The sequence below is a fragment of the Clupea harengus genome, chromosome 17 (assembly GCF_900700415.2).
Source record: "Clupea harengus chromosome 17, Ch_v2.0.2, whole genome shotgun sequence".
Classification (NCBI taxonomy): domain Eukaryota; kingdom Metazoa; phylum Chordata; class Actinopteri; order Clupeiformes; family Clupeidae; genus Clupea; species Clupea harengus.
Window position 1 is genome coordinate 11,636,570 of NC_045168.1, and position 18,604 is coordinate 11,655,173.

Here is an 18,604-nt window from a genome sequence, read left to right on the forward strand (position 1 = left end):
TGTCAAGAGAAGAATGAGAGTGGGAGTAAAATGAAAAAGTTTGAGTTTGTTTTGAAAATGTAAATAAACCACACTCAGTGCGTTTCCATGATGGTATAATTCGAATCTTGCTTTAGTCGGACTATGCTATCTTTTGGGGAAACTGCTATTATCCTAATATACATGGCAGTGAATAAATCGAATCATTGGCCGAAAGCATGTCATATCTGATACGATAGGTGGCGCTGTTTTCATTACAACTAGTGGTGATACAGCCGTTTCCATGACCTCTTCACTACTACCAACAGAAACAACAGTTGATTGAGCATGAATCGCGTCTGTTCATCGGTCCAGAAATGAGTGTTGCCTCTTGGGTTGTCCATCACAACTCCGTTTGTTTGTTTCTTCCGGCCGATGGGTTTATAAGTTACATTATTCAAAGGTGAAAGATAAAAGGCGAGAGAATCGCCAGGTGTTCCTTCTCTGACAGGTCTATTTTTGCTATTTTCCAGGTCACATTTTCATCCCAGTCCCCCATCTAATGTTAATACAGTGTTGTATAATGGTCTTGCTCCTATAATGTATAAACACGTAGGTTACAGGGTGGGTGTGGCAGAGAGAGAGAGAGAGAGAGAGAGAGAACGGTGATGCACACGGATATATCAGATTTAGCGACCAGAGCAAGGTTATGTTGCTGTAACGTTGAACTCTGTGCAATTAATACAATACAATACTTAATAGGCTAATTGATACAATATCTCCTCGTTTGAATGTGGTTGTTTGAGTGCAATGGGAGTGTATGATCGTTATTGTCTTTAAAGCAGTGTTTCTCAAACTTTTTCAGACCAAGGACTACTTAGCCAATACAAAAAACCTCGCGGACCATCTAACTAAATATCCCCGGAACAACATGCCTCCTACCCAGACCTGGCGCCAGACAATTGTTAGCGCACACATGATTTTCGCGGGTGGGCACTCCTTTTTTACGTACCAGTAGGCTAGTTATAGATATGACAATGCGCAAGGCAAAGCATCTGGAACCCTGCTCCATGCGTGACTTGGTTATGTTACAAACTATAGTTTGCTCACAGTCTACTCCCATCACACAGTCAGACAGGCCAATGTATTACAAAACACAACGATGCACATACCGACCGCAGTATTTCACTACCAACAGTAGGCTAGCCCACTGGCATTAATACAGCCATCCTAGTAGTCAACTTTTCATAATTAAGAGCTGTCATTATCCAAAGTCACACAACACAGAATATAGTTATCATCTTGCTGTCTCAGCAGGAGAAAAAAACGCTGTTTTGAACGCAACTCCGCGGCGGGATAATGCCCAATGAGGCTGAATCATCTCGCCGTTGCACCTTCTCCTTGTCTGTGTCAGAGGCTTTCTCATTTAATTTTCTTTTCATAGTCCCTGTCTTAAGCCACTAATCCATGACCTTGTTAATAGATTAGGCAACTCTTTATTAGATTAGGCTACTACTGGCTGTGTTCTCTTCGTTCTGAGTTGTATGTTAGAAATGTCGCAATAATTTACTTTTGGCCGTCGCGGACCATTACGGGCCACTGGCGGACCGCGGACCGCGGACCGCGGACCACACTTTGAGAACGACTGCTATAAAGGAAGGCATTGCAACGGGAAAATGACCCGTTCATCGCATCCATTCGCTCTACCTGTCTCTGTCTATAGGAACAGCGCCAGATAACCGAACAAAACTCAACTCACGCTTGCCTCACGGGTGCAATACCAAATTTCATCATATTTGATAGAATGAAGAACAAATTAGTTGTGAATACAATAACCGAGTTTGAAAGGTATTGGTCAGGTAATAGCCGATTGACAGCTGATTTGCTTTCTGATTTGACAGCACTGCTGTGTGTTTTAAGCAAATAAAATGTGGACTGCTTACAAGCGGGCACCTGCTATCGTTGATTATACAGTAAATACGTTGTGAAATGAAAAATAAACACATCACAGTTAAAGTTGTATTAGTATGAATGGATGACATGACTAACAAGTGGTGGGAAATTAATATGAAAGTATTTGTTCGGTGAATTAGCGCGTTCTGTCCAAACAGTCGCAGTCAACGTTTTTGTCAACACAATGTCAACACAGTGGCACCACATAAGTATCGTTAATTTGAACGTCCTTATACGTGTTTAAGGAGGGGTTGTAAAGGTGCTCATATCTTCGGACCTCTTCTGTTATGTTTGTTCATAATCAACAAGAATAAGCTTGTGAGACAGTCTGCAGGATATTCATAAAAAAACGTGTCATTAGTATGAACAGTTGAGACAACTTATCGTCTCTTTCGACTTCCGGGTCACGCCCTGGGAGGGAGGGAGGGAGGAGGGCGGCGGGATCTCAAGCATGCGCAAAGACGCAAAGTCCAGTTCCTAATCCAATTCACCGTTTACATGCCGCGATAGTCGAATTATCAACCCGATCGGATCGAGTTATCCAGGGGTGTTAATCGGATCGTAGTCGGACCGCAAATAGTCGAACAAAGGTGTTTACATGAAAGGGATAATTCGATTTCAGTCCGACTACGCCAGTTATTTGAATGCATGTGACCACGGTCACTGACCTCACTGCTGTGGGTGTTTGCCAGGGTTATCAGTCATTTGTCAACCATGAGGTATAGTTTGGGAGACAAAAAAAAAAGCTTTTCGCTTTTTCATTTTTGATTTGATGTAGTCATGTTTGAAAATCAGTTTGACTTGGGTGTGCACCAGTGTTTTGGTGGTCTGTTCCACCATGCTACAGCCCCTCCTCTGTGGAAGCATATGTTTATCATTAATCAAGGGCTTTCTCCAAAACATATCTGCACCATATAAAATGAAATTTAATGGACCTTTATGTGAATACGCTTGGCAAGGCTCCCACTTTGCAGACACAGACACATGTATGTTGTCCTGCATTAAAATCATAGTAAATTGATTCCAAACGAGTGTTTTCATTAGATTTTTCACAGCCAGTTTCACAGATGTAGTTTAGTATTCGGACGTCCAGATCCCCATCTGTGTTTCTCCCATCCAGCCTGAACACGATTCATTGCGAATGAACACATATTCATACCAAAAACCCCACTGTTTCTAAGCCCAAGGCTGGTGAACACATTGTCACGAAAGTGACGACATCCGTCCAGGCTGCCTCAACCCACCCAACTGGACCGCCTGTCGCACAGTCTGTTTGTTCTCTCCTCTCGCCCTTTCTTTTGTCCTCGGCCATCAAGTCTCACAAGACAGCTGCTCCAGTGTGGACACTGAAACCAGGAGGCCATTTTGACAATGCCACCTGCCCAGGTGATCCATCATCATCCATCTCAGTGGAGGATATGTGGGGCCTCTCTCTCTCTCTCTCTCTCTCTCTCTCTCTCTCTCTCTGCCACCCTAATGTCTGCCAAAGGTGACAGGAGGAACTGATCTGATTCTGAAACAGGAGTCATTTAATGTTGGTTTCATTGAATTAATATATATATATAGATCACTGATTATAGATTATTAGAGTATAATACACAACTTTGAATATCTAAACATTCACCAGTTCATGTTTAGAGATCAGTGAATTTTGTGAAAATGATTGATATGAAATTTCCTTAATGTCATTTTCCGACCATCTTATGGCTTCTTGCCACCACGGTCAAGGTCTCTATGCCAGGCATAGTCCTCAAAGTCACACATCTCATCTGTGTGTTAGGTGACAACTGGGGGACAATGGAAAAAAGTGGAATGAGATAGCCTCCCTGGAGGGGGTCAGTAACAACAGAGGCCGTCTCCCCACCAGACAATTTCCTGTCCTTCTCCCCCTTCAACAAGCAGCAACATCTATTAATAAAGCCAATAGGGAAGCAGACAAATCAAAGCTGTGCCACTTTCCTCAATTTACAGTACAGGGGGAGAGGAAGAGGAAGAGGAAGAGACCTCTGGAGCTGGACACACAGGAGAGAGCGAGAATGAGGGAGTAGAGAGTGAGAGAGAGCGAGAGAGAGAGAGAGAGAGAGGGAGAGAGTGATGTGGGAGGGCTGTAAACGGAGGAGGGGGGTATCTGAACATGAAGATGATGTTTAAACATGGGTTAGGGGTGGGGGTGGTGGGTGAAGGGTGCTCTCTGGTTTGTGTTTGTGAGTTCCTGTGTGTATGTTTATACTGACAACACAGTGTGTGTGTGTGTGTGTGTGTGTGTTTTTGTGTGTGTGTTTTTGTGTGTGTGTGTGTGTGTGTGTGTGTGTGTGTGTGTGTGTGTGTGTGTGTGTGTGTGTGTGTGTGTGTGTGTGTGTGTGTGTGTGTGTGTGAAAGAGTGTGTGTGTGTGTGTGTGTGTGTGTGTGTGTGTGTGTGTGTGTGTGTGTGTGTGTGTGTGTGTGTGTGTGAGCACGACTGCTCATCACACAGCTTCTGTGGACTCCCAGTATCAGCAGCATTCATCACTGACGCACTGAGGAGGTCTTGAGCGTCCTCTCTCCCTCCTTCTTCAAACTAGCCAGACCTCACCGCCTCACAGCCACACAGGTAAGTGCTCTCCCTTAATCTAACCACAGGCAGCTTTACGACACAGAGCTCACCACCAGCCTCTGTATCTGTCTATGACTTTTTCAATGCGTTGTTCGGTCTCAATGATTTCTCATTTGTAATCACACTCAGGCTAATATTTATCTACTGTATCACCGTTTCTGACAAACATGCTAATCAAATAGTAACAAGTGGTGAAAGTTTGTTTAGACTTTTGCAGTGTAAAGTGGGGTCTGCTAATTAGATTTGCCGAGCAACTGTTGCATTTGATAAATGTCCGCGGGGGAAACAACGCCAACGTGTGTTTGTTTTGTGTGCGCTCATGGAATAGTTGGGCACGGTCAGTGGGAGCGTGGCTCTTGTCAAAACAGGCTCTGTGTTTGTGTAAAGCGGGTCTGTGCCACCAGAGACGCAGGCGAAGGTGCAAGGGCAGGCATGCAGAACCACGGAGCCCCCGCCGGGTCTGGGGCTCACTTCCTGATCAGCATCCACTCTATGGCGGGTCCCCCACCCTCCACCCCCCACCCCCCAACAGAACCAGTTTGCACGCATGAGAGGGACCCCACTGAAGGGAAAGAGAGAGGGAGAGGGAAAGAAAGAGAGAGAGAGACTGTTTGTCTAAGACAGAGAGAGAAAGAGAGAGTGACAGAGAGAGACAGTGTGTGCATGTGTGTTTGTGTGAGAGAGAGAGAGAGAGAGAGAGAGAGAGAGAGAGAGAGGGAGTGACAAGAGGAGACTGCTGACAGAGACTGGTCACAGGCTGCCTCCTCCCTGATGAACTTGTTTAGAGTACCGGCTGTTTCACATTCCTTTCACTCAGTGTGTTTCCTTCAGAGACCCTATTTGTTGATCTCTATGCTGTTCAATGACCTGACACTTTCCGTATTGGTAATGGGACTGGATTGGTCTTAGCCTCCAGGACATATGGAAGCCATAACTTTGTGAACTGTTGCTCAAGGGTCAAAACAAATTAATGAGGGGTGTACCATTTGCCTTGAGAAATTCCAATTGCTGTTATCTAATAAGGAACACCAGTTGTGGAAAATATTCTCCTCTTGTGGCTGTGGACACATATACTGACATGTTATAAAAAAAAAGTCGGTCATCAGCGAAAGTAAAAGGTTTTCCTCAATAAATCAGCGTGGAGAGTCAAAAGAAAGATTCCACGGATTTACTGGGTAGAAGACATACATGCTTATCGTGTCCTCACAGCAAATCCCCCATGATAAATAGTTTATAGTAGTTACAGTGTAGAAGATTAGAGGATTTGTCTTTTCATCATCCTGGTAATTTTTCTAGTTGCAACATGTCATCGGGGTTGCCTTCTCATCTATGCTAAGACCACGTTGTCGGTGCATCCAACAGTAAGTCCTCCTTTGTGCCGTATCCTATAGCAGAGGGCAAACGCAGCGACTGGGAAAAAGAGGGATTATGGGTTTTATGATCCACACAGAGATGCTGATGATGTACAATTCCAGCCTGGCCGTGGCAGAGCTGCGCCACGACCCCAGGAGAGCGGGATGAAATGAATCATTAACTCGGGGTGCCAGGTTTTAGGGTTTTAGTGGCCTGACTCCGCACTCGCCAGATGGTGGAGCTCATGTGAACGCCACAGCTTTATGGGTCACACACAGATAGTTCTGTTGATGGGAAGAGAGGCACATCGCTGGCTCCCATCCTCGAGACGACAGCACCCTGAGACACTAAGTGCTGCTTCGGTGGCAACTTTAGTTGAAACGCTTTGAGTCAGCGTTCGTGATCTTTTCTCAGAGGATGTATACGATTGTGTTTTTTTTTTTTTTTAAATGTTAACATAAATCTTACAATCATGCGAGTGATACATTGATCCATCCAGCAGAGAGATGGAACGCGGCCCAAATGTTGTCTGAGCCATATCTCCGTTTCATCATGCGGATGGATAATTTCACTGGGCTTCTGGGCACTCTCCCCCCCTGGTTAAGTGTGGGTGGCGGGGCATTCATATGCACGGTGATTTGTTTGACTTCCTGTCTGTGGTCACCGGGGCTTTATGACCACTGTTCCGTGATGTGGTGTCCAGTTGCGCACGTCACTTCACTTCACATGGTCACCCGCAGCACTAAATCACTCGCCGTCTCCTGTCTCTCTCTCTCTCTCTCTCTCTCTCTCTCTCTCTCTCTCTCTCTCTTACTCACACATTTTCTCTCTCACACACCCTTTCTCTCCATCTTTCTCTTACACACACTCTCTCTCTCTGTTAGTCTCTTTTGCTCTTTCTCTCTCTTTCATTGTCATCTATCTATCTATCTATCTATCTATCATCTGTGTGTTTGTCTTGGATTTAGCGAGGTGAGGGCATAGGGTGAATCACTAAATATTCAATAAAAAGTAGACAGCAGTTCACACACATGCTAAATATACTGACTGAAAACAGAAAATCCCTGTCTTTTAACAGTATCTATTTTATGGACTTCTCAAGCCAATCTGAAATGTAAGGAAAAGATGTACAGGGAGTAGAAATGTGCAAATGTAATTAAACCATGTCCAAACAACCTTATTATTTTTACTGTATGTATGTGTATTCTGGCAAATGATACTAAACAGTGGGGCTGAGTTTCCTACCCAGATTCATAAGGAGAAGGACACATTCAGCTTTGCACGGGGGAGAGAGAAAATTGTGGTCATTTCTGAGCTTGTGTCCCCCCATGTGGTCTAATTTACAGCCACCCACTGTTAGAGTCATTAACAAAAGAAAACACATTTAAATCTAAAGCCGTGACATCTGTGTGCTGCCACTGCTGCAGGGAGAAACTCGCAGTGATATTTCATTATTCTGTTGCCCTTGGCACCGCAAACGGCTTCTTGCTTCCCAATAATTTTTACATCTGCAACTGATGCTGCTGATGCTTTAACAGAGGAAGTCGCTTTTTAACCTCCCCTACATCAAACACATAGCCGAGAGAAAATGGGTGATGCTTGACAGACAGATAAAATGGCTTTGTTAAACGAGGGCAGGGCAGTACGGCGGTAATCATAAAAGTCTCTCATAAATGCCAAGCGGAGCATGCTCTGATGGCAGGTAATGAGATCTTTTGGTTGAGATGAATGTGTCCTTCGAAAGATGCAGGGTCAACACGATTGCTTTGCATACAAATTCATTTATATCACAAGAGGTAATATCAAACATGTAACAGAGGTAAGGAGATCTTTTTTGAAGAGGTCGCCATCTTGTGGTCTGAACACAACATGCAAAGAGTGATGGGGAGTTCCGTGTAAAAGGTCGGAGATGAGATGCCTGGGTTTTATGTGCCTAATAACCAATGATTCTTTGAAGTCAAACAGATCAGATTCATCACGTAGGTTTAGCCTTTGGGTGCATGTGTGTGCGTTTTAGTTGACATGAGGTAAAACTAATGACATGTACTCTAATTCCAGGCCTATTTAAAAAATAATAAAGAGAGACATAAGGAAGCAGAGGCATTAAACTATATATCTCCCCTTCACTTTATGTCCTTAGTAATGCATGTTAGAAAAAGACCTGCAGGCTCTTTTCCAGAGCGCACAGGTTTTGATTTTCTCACAGGGAAAGTTTCCACTGCCCTGGACCCCTACTGTCCTGTGTATTTAGGTGCGCGCTGATTAGGAATTCTCACGCTGCGTCCAACGGAGCGCAGTCAGCGCGGAACGTGACTCCTCTCTCTCTCTCACACACACACACACACACACACACACACACACACACACACACTCACAAGCACGCAGACATACTCTTTCTCTTACTTGCTCTCTCCCTGTTTTCTTAATAGCTTAGTGACTCAGGCACGCTAGTTGGCATGCAGTCTTCATTAGCAAGGGTCATAACACTAGAAGTCAATGCTCCCCTTCCGGCCACTGACAGTTTGTCCAGACAGACAGCCCCCTTTGATAAACACCATACATTTTTACTGTTGCTAATCTTCAACAAGGCCGCTCAGAACGTATGAAGGGTGAGGTGGGATAGAGACACCGTCCTCCATAACAACCTTTCATAGGGCATTGCGACTATTGAATAACATTGAACATCTGTTTTTGATGGCCTCTAGTTTTACAGAAATAACTTAAACAGTTGCCGTGGGTTTAACGTGCAGCCTTTAATGAGACGGTGCTGCACAGACACTTTAAGGCCCGTTCCTTCGGGTTAGCATTTATGGCCCGTGCCTTTGGTAATGATCACTCCTCTCCTTGACTGTCTGTGACTTTTTTGTTGTTCTCTTTTATAGGAGAAGCTGAGGCCTCAGCCTGAGGCCGGTATTGGTTGCCACAAACGAACCCCCTGCGTGGAGCTCGGCGCCCGGTTTAAGGTTACAGCGAACGGCATTTAAAAAATACGAGAAGAAGGTGGAGGAAGAAAAAAGAAAATGGAAAATCTGACATCGGGAACTAGCGTCCTTCTGCACTGCAACACCTCTGGCAGACACACCATCATCTTTACCCTGATCCCCGTTGTCTACGGCTGCAACTTCGTCCTCGGCATCGTGGGCAACAGCATGGTGGTGGCCATCATCTACTGCTACATGAAACTGAAGACAGTTGCCAACGTCTTTGTGCTCAACCTGGCCGTGTCTGACCTGACGTTCGTCCTCACGTTACCCATGTGGGCCACCTTCACCGCCACGGGCTACCACTGGCCCTTCGGCAGCTTCCTGTGCAAGGCCAGCGCCGGCCTGGTGATCTTCAACCTCTACACCAGCATCTTCTTCCTCACCGCGCTTAGCATCGACCGCTACCTGGCCATCGTGCACCCGATGCGCTCGCGCCGCCGCCGCACGCTGCTCTACGCCCGCCTCACCTGCGTGCTCATCTGGATCTTCGCCTTCGTGCTGAGCGTGCCCACGGCGTACACGCGCGGCGTCTTCCAGATCGAGAACTCCAACGACACCGTGTGCGGCATCTGGCACCGCTCGGAGCACATCGGCCTGCTGGTGTCGCTCAACATGCTGAAAAGCGTGCTGGGATTCCTGGTGCCCTTCGTGGTCATCATCACCTGCTACTGCCTGATTGGACGGGCGCTGCTCGGTGCGCGCAGCCGCATCCAGCGCAGCACGCGCTCGCGCGACGACGAGGTGCTGCACATGCTGGCGGCGGCCGTGCTGGCCTTCTTCGTCTGCTGGGTGCCGCATCAGGTGTTCCACTTCATGGACATGCTGGCCATGCTGGGCGTGGTGGAGAACTGCCGCGTGCTGGACATCATCGACACGGCCATGCCCTTCACCATATGCATTTCCTTTTTCAACAGCTGCATCAACCCGCTGCTCTACGGCTTCGTGGGGAACAACTTCCGGAGGAATCTGCTGCGGCTGCTGCGCTGCGCGCCCGACTCCAGGGCCGGCCATGCCATTCTGAGCTCCAAGATGAGCGCGCTCTCGTACCGCGCCTCCGAGGCCCTCCGCCTCAACTCCAGCAAGAAAGCCTCCGCGCGCCAGACGTCAAATGAGAAATGAGTCCTGACACAAAAAAAAACACACTGACAGTGACACTCACTTAGATATCCCCACTGATGTTGTGTCTGCTGCAGGCCAAATATGTTTTATGAGGTTTAGAAACCCTGTCTCTAGCACTAAGCCATGAAATCTCCATGGTAAAAACTGACAAACTTCTCCCATGTTTAGGGTCTACATTCTATGTGGGTAAAATTACTTGAAATGCACACTTTTCTACTGTCATGAAGGCACATTATAGACACATTTCAGACAGGGCCGTTTTCACACTGAAGTAATTTGATCTTTATAAAGTCTCTCATCTCTGCATCTAATTATTCATCTGTCAAAACACCCTCAAAATGTATTATGGACTGAACTGAAGTTCTGCATTTTATAGCACATCATCAACACCCCTATAGGAGGCCCCCCAACCACATGAGCTGGCCCCCAAAGCACAACACATCAGAGAAATAGTAAATATAATAATCTATAGTAATAGTTCAAATATTCAGACCCAAGATACTCCTCACCACTACAGCATGAAACTAAGACCTGGTTTATTATCAGTGAGATGTGACATGAGTGATGTGAATTGCTCCTAGCTAGACCATTTAAAACATTGTGTTCTCAAACATTTTCAAATATATTTTGCATTCACGTATAGGAGTGACTCTATGGTCTGTTGCAGTTTTTCTCAGTCGCTTTGGTACCCAAGACCCAAATACTTAGTCATGTTCTCAATATAAAATGATATCCTGGAAGTGTATTCTTTATCTCCAAATTTGCTTTTTACTGTATTTCTTTCAGTCAGTCATTTAAGGGTTGAGAAAAATGGGACAGAGAGTAAATGCCACATAAATTCTAAGTAATTTGATCCAGTCACAATGATCATAGACATTTCACCTTCATTCAGAAAAGACCTTTGCCATTGCATAAAGTACAGAGTCAAATAGATTGATCAGTATGTTAATATATGAATAATATAAATATGACAATGAATAATAATCAGCATTCTTTTGAGTCCATCAAAACATTCCCCAAGGCTATTTTTATGGAGAAAGTTTACAATGACCCAAATTACCACACACAGTATGTGATTTGGCAGGGTGCATGTCATGAAACCCCTCCCATTCTCATGAATGAGATCCTTGTGGAAGAGGTTGTCTTCTGTAAAGCCCAATGGTGAGGATGTGACTGAACACATTCTTGTCTGATATAGTGTCACATTGTCACTGGATTGTCCCTCACACTGACCTGGCACATCCTCTCTGGCTTGGTGGCCTATGAGATTTTACACTCATGTTTTGCCTTTGAACAAACTGAATCAATCCTCATTAATCACATGTAATCAAGGTTTGAATGACAAGTAATTTAGCAAAACATTCCAAAAATACCATGTCCGTGAAACTGATGATGATGATGGTTGACACATAATGATAACTGGTTTAACTGATTTGCCTGTGATGACTAGATACCTAGATGTATGAGGGGTAAGACTAAACAGCAGACGATTGTACACACCCTTTTTTGCATTCATGTTGTTGTGATGTGCACAACTGAAGTAGATGATGTGGAGGTTGAACTAGCAGCTTTGAACATTTTAATTCTGATCTGAGAAATGTGCCGAAGCAACTGAGAAAAACTGTCAAGTATTTTTCATTATTGTCATCTGTATCATATTGCATATGGCACCTGATATGTGTCAGATTCACAATACTTATGTAAGACCCAGCTGGAGTCTTGATATTCCTTTGGTTGATGTTTTAAATATTTAGACATTTGTTGTTTGGTTATTTCGCATAATCCACTAAGTAAGTTTCAGAACCCTTCGCCGCAGTGAAGAGAAAATGTTTCATATATAGGCAGGTCATTGTACAGTTGCCTCCATGTTGGCGTGTTTCATACGCTTCAGGTCTGATATGGTGTTGACTGTGGTTATGTTCTGTGTCCACTGTTTGTTCACTGTGACAAGTATGGGTGAAATATTTACAGAAAAGAAACAGAAGAAACAGAATAGAAAAGAACAGAAAGAATCAGATTACAGAAAAAAAATCTCCAGAAGAAACATCTGCTGGTTGTGTCCATATCTGCTGTGCTGACAGAACTATTATCATGATCGTGCTCTTGTGAATGAGACCATTGTTGATTACACTCATGAAAAAAAAGTTGCCAGTTCTGTCTGCAATGTTTGTAAAAAATGTTTTATATGTGTCTGTGTGTTTTTGTATGTGTACAGTTCATATGGAAATATGTATAAAATGCAGGTATATGAATAAAGGATTAAAAGAAAAACCTCTCATATGTGTCTCTGTAATGTTCCTGCCTTGTGCAATTAGCTGTGGTAAACCAACATGTCAAATCCTGTGACCTTGAGTCAAGGCTTCATTTTTAGAGGAACGTGCTGAGATACCCATGATCAGAAGTTAATCATTGAAGCTCTCTAATTTAAAAGGCTCAGCCCCACCCTCCAGAAGCGTCTAAAATAATCAAGTTTGGTTTGGTACTTCAGATCATACACAGACACATCACGTGCTTCAGTTCTCCTCTGGCCTCTTCTGGATTGGACAGCCAACACTACACCCGGATTATAAAGAGTAGCGGAAAGTGACAATCTAGTCACACAGGCAACATGAAGGTCCTTCTGCTCTTGGGATTGGTGGCTGTCGCTCTGGCCGAGCTGACCAGCTTTGAGGGGTAAAAAAGATTACATTTCTTTCAGTGGTCAACAGCGCTGCAGGCAACAGAGCGCTCTACGTGTTCTTATGATAAGAGTTGATTTCAGATGTAGTCAGAGTGTGATCCCTCTCTCTTTTCCCCTCTGGGCTTCAGGGAGAAAGTCTTCCGTCTGAAACCCACCACTGATGAACATGTGACCCTCATCAAGGATCTGGCCCTCAGCATGGAGGTAAAGCCCAAACGTCTGTAGGAGCTGAGGGTGTTTCAGGTCAGCTAGCGCACTCAAGACACATGACCAAGGACACATGACACACACATGACACATAGCAAGTATCGTACTCATGTGAACACAGCAAGTAGTGTACACACAGCAAGTAGGCCTTCTAATTTAGGAAACATTTATCTCTTACATGCAAGGAAGATAGAGCCAACACAGAGATGGCAGTCATAGCCTTCTCAGGAAATGACTGGTTAGCATCTATTTCTGCAAATGTTTGTGTTTGTGTGTTTCTGTGGTTATGGATTATGGCTGAATATGCCTCCTTGTGTGGCTTGAGTGTAGATATGTGTGTTGTGTTTGTGTTTGTTCATGTTTGCCAGAGATTTGGTTCAGGATTGTGTGCTATAAGTGACATCTGTGTAATTCAGTATGTGTGTGTCTGTGCGATTTACAGTGTGTTTCTCTGTGAGTCAGCAAGTGTGTATCTGTGTGAGTGTGGGAGTGAAGCATGTGTCAAGGCAAGGTTTGTTTTTTAAGAGTTTGTGTCTGGCGCCCTCTGCAGGTTGATTTCTGGAGCCCTGAGAGTGCTGAGCAGGTGACCATTGACATCGATGTGGACATCCACATTCCCGCTTCCCACACCTCCATGGTCTATACCATCCTTAATCAGAGTGACATGGAGCACGAGTAAGGCCTCTCAACATGTCATTAGAGTTAAATTATCCTTATCTGCACACTAATAGATACATTTAATTTGTATTCGACTACACCTGATTGCAGTACAAATGGCATACATGAACAGTAAACTTCACAGCGTAGTACAGTTTGTACAGAGTAACTCTTGTTTCCCTGCAGGATTTTGATTGAGGATCTCCAGGCTCAGATTGAGGCTCAGGTGGAGAGCCGTACGGTCACTCCCAGGTCTCACAGCTACACCAAGTACAACAGCTGGGACAAGGTGAGGGTCTCCTTAGTTATGCATTTGGGACTAGGTGAGGGCCTCCTTAGTTATGCATTTGGGACAAGGTGAGGGTCTCCTTAGTTATGCATTTGGGACAAGGTGAGGGTCTCCTTAGTTGTGCATTTGTCTTTTGTGCCATTTTTATCCTTTATAGGCACTTCAGACCTCACCACCTATCTTGCTCTTCACCCCCATTGATTTGCTTCATCCTCCCATCACACTCTCCCTCTGCCAGATGACTAACCTCTCCTCCTCCTGAATCTCTCCTCCTCCTGAATCTCTCCTCCTGTGCGTTTCTCCACAGATCCAGGCCTGGATGTCCTCCGTCTCCGCTGCCAACTCTGATCTGATCAGCAGACAGGTGATCGGAAAAACCTATGAGGGCCGTCCCATGAACGTGCTGCAGGTACAGAGACACAGTCCCCCCCCCGAGAGTTTCTCTTCACCCTTTCACACCAGTGCAGATGGTGCTTAGTCTTCACTCACTGTCCAATGTTGTTTTCATACAGGGTGCTAATATGTTGTGAATGTGAGAACATGAGGGCATTCGAGATTTGATTTTTTTTTAACCCAGAGCACCCTAAAAAGCATACGTTTTGCTTTTCTCTTTTACAGATTGGCAAGAAGACTGGCTCCCCCAAGCCCGCCATCTTCCTGGACTGTGGTATCCATGCCAGAGAGTGGATCTCTACTGCTTTCTGCCAGTGGTTCGTCAACGAGGTACAACTCAACAGTTGCAGATAATAACAACATTTCACTGATGCTCCCCAGATTATCTGCATTTTGAAAACTGACCTCTCGTGTCCCTATTCGCAGGCTGTGACCACCTATGGAAGCGACTCTCAGATGACCAGCCTGCTGAACCAGATGGATGTTTACGTCCTGCCTGTCTTCAACATTGACGGCTATGATTACACCTGGAAAAGCGTATGTAATCTGTGTTTGAATGTTTTTCTTAAAGTAACAGTATGTAACAATAAGACACTTTTTGAGGTATGGTTTTATAGACAACTAGTTTTGGTACCATCCTCAAATGAATTGTGTGTCTTTCCCACTAGCTATCCAGAATATGCACTTTTCACTAAGAAAAGCTTTCACAACATGACATTGCCAGCTATACTGCTAAAACACACCAGTTAGTGTGTTGGCAAGCTTCTACCAGTGGTGTCAACTAGGCTGTGTGTGCTGTTTGCAAGGTTTTTGCATGCCTTTTAGGTGGTTAGCTTGCTAATTTTGGAACAGAACTCCTTATTGCTGCTTTAATGCAAAGCCACAGACCTCTGTGATCATCCTCATAATGAAACACTGAAACTTCCCTTGACTTTTGGACATACAGAACAGGATGTGGAGGAAGACCCGCTCTAGCAAGTCCGGTACTAGCTGCCGCGGTGCTGACCCCAACAGGAACTTCAATGCTGGCTGGTGCAGTAAGTATTGGATCTGTTCATTGAAAAAGGAACAGTTACAAAGAAGCGAACATCAATTCCTCATAACTACTTATTATGTCACACAAAATGAAATAAAACTAGGATCATTACATTTCTACTTCCCAAGGTGTTCAACAGGAGGTGCTATTTTCATTAATATTCACACAAAACAAAGAGTTTGACTCTAAACATACTATGATCTTTCCATGCTTCTATAGAACTCTTCAGATCCCTATTACCTCCATATGTAAAATGAACTCATTGTCCACTCATCTCACTACTCTGCCTCTTCTCTGTGTCCACAGCCCTTACAGCCTCTAACTACTCTGTCTCTTCTCTGTGGCCCTGGGAGCCTCTAACTACTCTGCCTCTTCTCTGTGTCCACAGCCCTGGGAACCTCTAGCAACCCCTGCAGTGACATCTACTGTGGCTCCAAGCCCGAGTCTGAAATCGAGGTCAAGAATGTGGCTGACTTCATCCGCAAGAACAAGTCCATCATCAAGGCTTACATCACCGTTCACTCCTACTCCCAGCTGCTCCTCTTCCCCTACTCTTACTCCTACCAGCTGGCTGCAGATCACGCTGAGCTGGTACGATCACAATATCCCAGGGGCACAACAGCTATACTATACTATAACCATTCAGCACATTTTCAACTGACACTGAACAACTGACACTGAAGAGACACATGCTAATATCTTTGATCAGCTTGACCAAAGACTGTTGCACCTCCTTTACCTGGCACCTGGCATGAGTAGTACTACTAATGTGACACACAACACTGGCTACCCCTCAAAATGCTAAACCACGCACAAATACTCCCCATTCATTTATTATTATTATTATTATCATTAATAATAATAATAATAATGAATAATAATGGCATGAGTAGTAATTCTCATTATTAATAATAATAATAATAATAATAATAATACATTTTATTTCTATAGCACCTTTCTGGGAGGAGCCCAAACTGCTTTTACAGAATGTATACTGAATACAGTATGTCCCTCAATGCCAACTGGAGCCTAAAATCTTCTAAATCTAAATTCTTCTTTGCTAACTTCTGCTCAGGCAGCAGCCTATTAGTCGCCCTTTCTGTAATGTACAGTGGGAATCTGTAATATCACACGTCCACCTGTACCTGCTCATCTCTGTGCTTTTGCGTCTCATGTTTAACCTTGCTGTTCTCTCCTCTTCAGATGCACCTTGCTGAAGCTGCCACTAGTGCCCTGACCAGCTTGTATGGCACCCAGTACACCCCCGGACCTGGGGCAACCACCATCTGTGAGTTCCTAAAGTTAGGAAGATGAATTTCAGTTTAGTATCAGTTAAAGGCGCAGTCAACGGTTCTAATGCAATACACTTTTGGTCAAATTCAGAGAGTTGCTCATCACGGTCCTCTAGCTCTCCGTTCAGTGTATGTGCAATCCTGTAGATATAACAGGTTGTTATTGATTATTTTAATTATTTTGTGTCACACTGCTGATTGAAAGCCACTCTGATTGATCTCTCTACTTTCAGACCCTGCTGCTGGAGGCTCTGATGACTGGGCCTATGACCTGGGTGTGAAATACTCCTACACCTTCGAGCTGCGTGACACTGGTCGCTATGGTTTCCTGCTCCCCGAGTCCCAGATCAAGCCCACCTGTGAGGAGACCATGTTGGCCGTGAAGTACATCGCTACCTACGTGCAGAAGACCCTGTAATAAACAGGTTGGATCATAGGAAGCCTTGGCCATTGAAGAGTGTCTCCAGTTAATCTTAGATTAGGAACACAACCATCAGTCCTTGTTCATCCATATGTCATCTTTCCTGTATATGTAAACATCAATAGGGATACTAAGATGAAATAAAGACTTGCCAGAAATAATGAAGAAATCGTTGTTTTTCTCAATTTCAAGGGTCTGCTAAAATGGGCCTAAATTCGTCTCAACACTATATCTGCAGGGCACACACCGTTGGAATTAAATATTTGATATGAACATCCCATTGGAATTCTCTTCCCCATCGTTAATGTCCTCATATTCTCTCTCAGATATTTCCATTGGATGGCCGTTAGCCGAGGCTGTTGGAGATATTTAGCAGATATGTGGATATTGCAATGATAATAGTTGCTGTCAATGCGACCAAGAATGAATGTTAAATAACAAATATGACAAATAAAGCACTTTGACACTTGACATTGACCTGGATAATGAATGTTCCAGGGAAAACATCAGATTTAATGAATCTAAATAAACATAATAAATATTGCATACAACTTAATAGTTAAAGTGAATATGCTGAGTGATTCAGAGACACTATAGCCCGCTAAACTTTTCTATTATTTTCTTATACAACAAATGCAAACAAATTGAATTCAATTAAATCTCGTACAAAACCTACACCCATAGCTGAGGGGGAACCTCTAAGTATACTTCAGAATAATAAGTATACTGCAGACAAATAAAAACCTGTTTTTATCCACGATCCTGTTTGCGGCAGAATTAGATCCTAGTCATTAGTCATCTCGTCTAGAATAAAAGTAGAATAAAGTCTCTTGAGGTCTTCAGTCTCGTTTCATGAAGTATCTTATCACATTTCATGGCAGCAGGATAAGTGATGTACGATGATACTTTCTTATCTATACTAATCAGATAAATAACAGAAATTACTAAAACTTTACAAATTATAATCTACTAAAAGTATTTACGTCTTATACTTACAGACGATGCGTTCTGAGGAATTAACATAAATACAAGGATAGATAATGTTTTCGGACAAAGAGAGTGGTATTGTTGTTAGTAGTATCTGTGGGTAGACGAAGCGTAGATCCTAGACGATCGGCCTACCGGATGTAAATTCTTCAATTTACTAATGGATTAACGTGACAACGTGAAAGTTTGCCGATAACACACGCCATCCGATAACTAACACCGTTACGATATGTAGTTAGCTCATGTAAGATACTGTTATTTAAGCTAACCAATTAAATAACTTTCACACAAAAAAACCATTGATTATCTGTGTTTGTGATGTGTAACATATATCCTTTATCAATCACTCACGTTATTGACGTTTATGTTATTTACCACTACAGATTACACACAAGTGTAATTCAGTTGCTATTAATGTTGAACAGCAGCGTTAAACGTGACACCACATTAAAAGTCAGGCAGACGACATTTTAGCTCAGCGAAAAAGTAAAGGTCCCGGTATTAGCCAATGGTGTTTTCCGTTCCTGCCTGGTAACAAATCTTTACCAATCAAACATTCTAGAATTACATTTTATTTACCCAAAAGAAACAGAAGAAACAGAATAGAAAGAACAGAACAGAAAGAAACAGATTACAGAAACAAATCTCCAGAAGAAACATCTGCTGGTTGTGTCCATATCTG

The 18,604-nt window shown here is 43.8% G+C and overlaps 2 protein-coding genes across 2 annotated transcripts; both read left to right on the forward strand.

Annotated features, from left to right (window-relative positions):
- Nucleotides 1-4,305: 4,305 nt before the first annotated feature.
- Nucleotides 4,306-12,231, forward strand: agtr1b (angiotensin II receptor, type 1b). Its single transcript, XM_031584272.1, has 2 exons — nt 4,306-4,501; nt 8,740-12,231. Exon 2 carries the CDS (start codon nt 8,878-8,880, stop codon nt 9,958-9,960), a length of 1,083 nt encoding a protein of 360 aa, XP_031440132.1. The 5' UTR covers nt 4,306-4,501; nt 8,740-8,877; the 3' UTR covers nt 9,961-12,231.
- A 245-nt stretch (nt 12,232-12,476) lies between these two features.
- Nucleotides 12,477-17,104, forward strand: LOC105889322 (carboxypeptidase B). Its single transcript, XM_031584270.2, has 11 exons — nt 12,477-12,633; nt 12,769-12,844; nt 13,398-13,522; nt 13,691-13,793; nt 14,101-14,202; nt 14,412-14,516; nt 14,613-14,723; nt 15,133-15,223; nt 15,611-15,813; nt 16,426-16,510; nt 16,748-17,104. The coding sequence occupies exons 1-11, from the start codon at nt 12,569-12,571 to the stop codon at nt 16,930-16,932; spliced, it is 1,251 nt and encodes a 416-aa protein (XP_031440130.1). The 5' UTR covers nt 12,477-12,568; the 3' UTR covers nt 16,933-17,104.
- The last annotated feature ends 1,500 nt before the right edge of the window (nt 17,105-18,604 follow it).

Bases quoted from the DNA above. Each gene is read 5' to 3' on its own strand.
- agtr1b (XM_031584272.1), top strand. From the start codon at position 8,878: ATGGAAAATCTGACATCGGGAACTAGCGTCCTTCTGCACTGCAACACC.
- LOC105889322 (XM_031584270.2), top strand. From the start codon at position 12,569: ATGAAGGTCCTTCTGCTCTTGGGATTGGTGGCTGTCGCTCTGGCCGAG. The intron at 13,523-13,690 runs GTAAGGCCTCTC...GTTTCCCTGCAG, and splicing joins CAGAGTGACATGGAGCACGA to GATTTTGATTGAGGATCTCC. The intron at 13,794-14,100 runs GTGAGGGTCTCC...GTTTCTCCACAG, and splicing joins AGTACAACAGCTGGGACAAG to ATCCAGGCCTGGATGTCCTC.